The sequence below is a fragment of the Centruroides sculpturatus genome, unplaced genomic scaffold (assembly GCF_000671375.1).
Source record: "Centruroides sculpturatus isolate CEXI.00-Female unplaced genomic scaffold, Cexi_2.0 scaffold664, whole genome shotgun sequence".
NCBI lineage: Eukaryota > Metazoa > Arthropoda > Arachnida > Scorpiones > Buthidae > Centruroides > Centruroides sculpturatus.
In genome coordinates, this window is record NW_019384885.1 from 244,982 (window position 1) to 247,997 (window position 3,016).

Below are 3,016 nucleotides of genomic sequence, written 5' to 3' on the forward strand. Positions count from 1 at the left end.
GATTCACTCGTATTTTGTATAATGTCACTTGACAATAAGCGCAAAGCGTATTCCTGAATAATATAATAAATAGACTACTATATGCCATAAAAATAATTGTGTACTATTAAAAATACATGCGAGTTCGAGCCTCGCCAACGTATTTTCTGGATTTTACGTTAGTAAAACCTAAATAGGGGTCAGTTTCTAGTCCTCCCGGAAAGCATCCCTTTTGGAAAATCGTCCACGTATAGCGTTACCGAAAACAAATAAACCAATAAACCAAACTCAATCAGCTTTATGATTATAATTTGTGGAATCTTTTACTCAATCAGTAGCGCTACCAAGTACAGCTGTATTATACGTGTTACAATTCTAGTAAGAAACAGAGATGAGGTGAAAGGTCAGCATGGTTCTATGGACACCCACGAGATCAATTTAAAACATAAATTTACTCCAGAATTTAGAAAATTTTGAGAAATAATTCTTATTTTTCTATTTGTAGATCTAATCTCGTCTTATCTTTTTGTTCGAAGCGATCTATGTACTGTCCATTTCTACCTCGTGATATTTATATTGTACTAATTTACTGTCGCAACCTATTANCCGGGCTGTGAACGGCTCACGTATTTGTAAAATCTAAGTGACTCGTACAACATGGAATTCATATAAAACGTAATTATCAACAGTGTTATAGGGGGGTCGACTTGTACATAATTTTTAATCTTATTTATAATGTATAGACCATAATAAAAACTGGAACTCTGTTCAATTAAAAGAAATACGTGAGCAAATTTCCATTAAAAATATTCTTTTCAAACATTATTTAAACTTGTTTTATTCAATTTTATAATAAGTACAGATTATTTTGTTTACTATCTGTTAAAGTATTGAAAACTTTTGTTAGTTATTTAGGTGAAGGTCTTATCAAACTAAGAAACAAAGTCTTTTCGAACTGTAGATACTAAATAATAATGTTTAGATGATTGATTTTAAATTAAACTAACGATTTCTTTCGTTAAATAACTTTTTTTTTATAAGAGAAATGATTTATAGAGAAGAATATGTAGTTAAATTATCCAAGGTTATCAGCTGTAAATTTTCCTATAGATACATATCAAGTATGTATTCAACGTTGTATAGTATATTTAGCAATTTAAATGCGATCCAATCTGGTGTGGTAACATTTCAAGACACGTAGAAGACTTCTGTAAAAAAAAAAAAGAATCAAATCTCAACATTATGGCACTTTTAACGCTGCAAGCAACGGAAAAGCGGCTGTATAAGCACACGTGGATGTACTGTATTTTGGGAATTTATGCCGAGGACCATGGACTTTACAAGAAAGGATGAATGATCACTCGATAAAGGAAATTGAACGTCTGGTCGAGGACATAAACCTATCATTTCACATGTTGAAGATGTTTCCACAGTTATTGGGTGAATAGTCAATAAATATCCAAGCTTCAGTAGAGGACGTGCAATGTCACGGCAGTTGGTTGTATCCTGTGGCACAGTGTGGAAGATACTGAGAAAATGCCTAATTTTCCGTATCTCATTCTCTTTAAAACTTATAATTTCTTTTATGAAATTGTTATGTGAGTAAATAGCAATAAAATGTTAAAAAAAAAATCTCTCACCCGAAGGGATCAGCCAAGGGAGGATACTCAGAAGAATCAAAATACATTCACGAAATCTCAAAATCGCACTCTTCATAACAAAAAGTGCAAAACAATATAAAGTCAATTGTTGAGTTCATTTGTTATGAAGATATAAATGAAGATGAAAGAAAATTTTGTATGTTCCGAATTTAACACGAAGTTGATGTTGGGAACAAATCACACAGAAACACTCCTTTTTGATGGAAAAAGTAGGTTTATTTTTTATAATTTAAAAAAAGATGCGAATTTCGGGTTTTATGCCCCTCTTCGGCTCTTATTTTATTAAATATATCGGCAAAATATTATGTAAAAAATCACAGAATGAAGTAAATTATATTTAACATAGGGGTAAAAAAATTTTTAATTACTCAAAAATTAATATAGTGACAGCTGAAATAACTAATTATTAAAATCGTGGGATAAAATAAGTAAAAGTGAAATAAATTAAATAAATAAATAAATGCAGTAAAATGTAAAAAGTAATAAGAGGATATACTTGTAAAAATATATTAAAAATTTGACTAAAAATGGTAGTAAAAACTTTAAAACTGGTTAAAAATATGGAGTAAAAGTACTGTACAGTCGACCCCCTATAACACTGTTGATTATTTCGTTTTATATGAATTCTATGTTGTACGAGCCACTTAGATTTTACAAATACGTGAGCTGTTCACAGCCGGGCACACGTATTTGTAAAATCTAAGTGACTCGTACAACATGGAATTCATATAAAACGGAATTATTAACCTTGTTATAGTGGGGTCGACTGTATGTTTATCAGAAAGTCCGATATTTTATACGATACAGTGAATTAAAATGGAGTGGGGGAGGAAGAACATCTGAAAATGGACTCTACTATTTTGGTATTAATGTCTTCTAGATCTCACTGATGACAACAACAGTGTTTAAATTTATTCTGTGAATTTCGTTTCTTTTTTAAGAATTTTGATACTGTCAAGTGAGATCTTGTAGTGTGTGTGTGTGTGTGTGTGTGTGTGTGTGTTGGCGACTGCTGAGTTGATGTAATCACGCTTCACAGCTTTTACGTGTTTTCTTATTCGAATTTTTAACATTCTACCCGTTTAACTTATGTAATAGTATTATGGCTGACACGTACTGTACAAGTGAAGCTGTAAACCAAACAATTATTTAACAAAACATCTGCATTACTATTAATTTGTACTTTGATTTTTAAGAAATTTTGTTATTCGGTGTGGGTGCTAGAATGATATTACATAGTTTGAATATTTTCAAAAACAATCGGAGTATAATCTAGTTTTCTACAAATTATTTGTGTTTTGGGTATCGGTTATTTTATTGTGTGGTTATGTAGCCATTTGTTAATAATTTAATTGAAAAAAATGCGGTATATATGT

At 30.7% G+C, this 3,016-nt stretch overlaps 1 protein-coding gene across 1 annotated transcript; it reads right to left on the reverse strand.

Annotated features, from left to right (window-relative positions):
* Positions 1-935: 935 nt before the first annotated feature.
* Positions 936-1,775, reverse strand: LOC111631106. The gene is made up of 3 exons (XM_023375301.1): positions 1,620-1,775; positions 1,282-1,549; positions 936-1,187 (listed from the first exon to the last, which is right to left on the reverse strand). The coding sequence occupies exons 1-3, from the start codon at positions 1,664-1,666 to the stop codon at positions 1,128-1,130; spliced, it is 375 nt and encodes a 124-aa protein (XP_023231069.1). The 5' UTR covers positions 1,667-1,775; the 3' UTR covers positions 936-1,127.
* Positions 1,776-3,016: the final 1,241 nt, after the last annotated feature.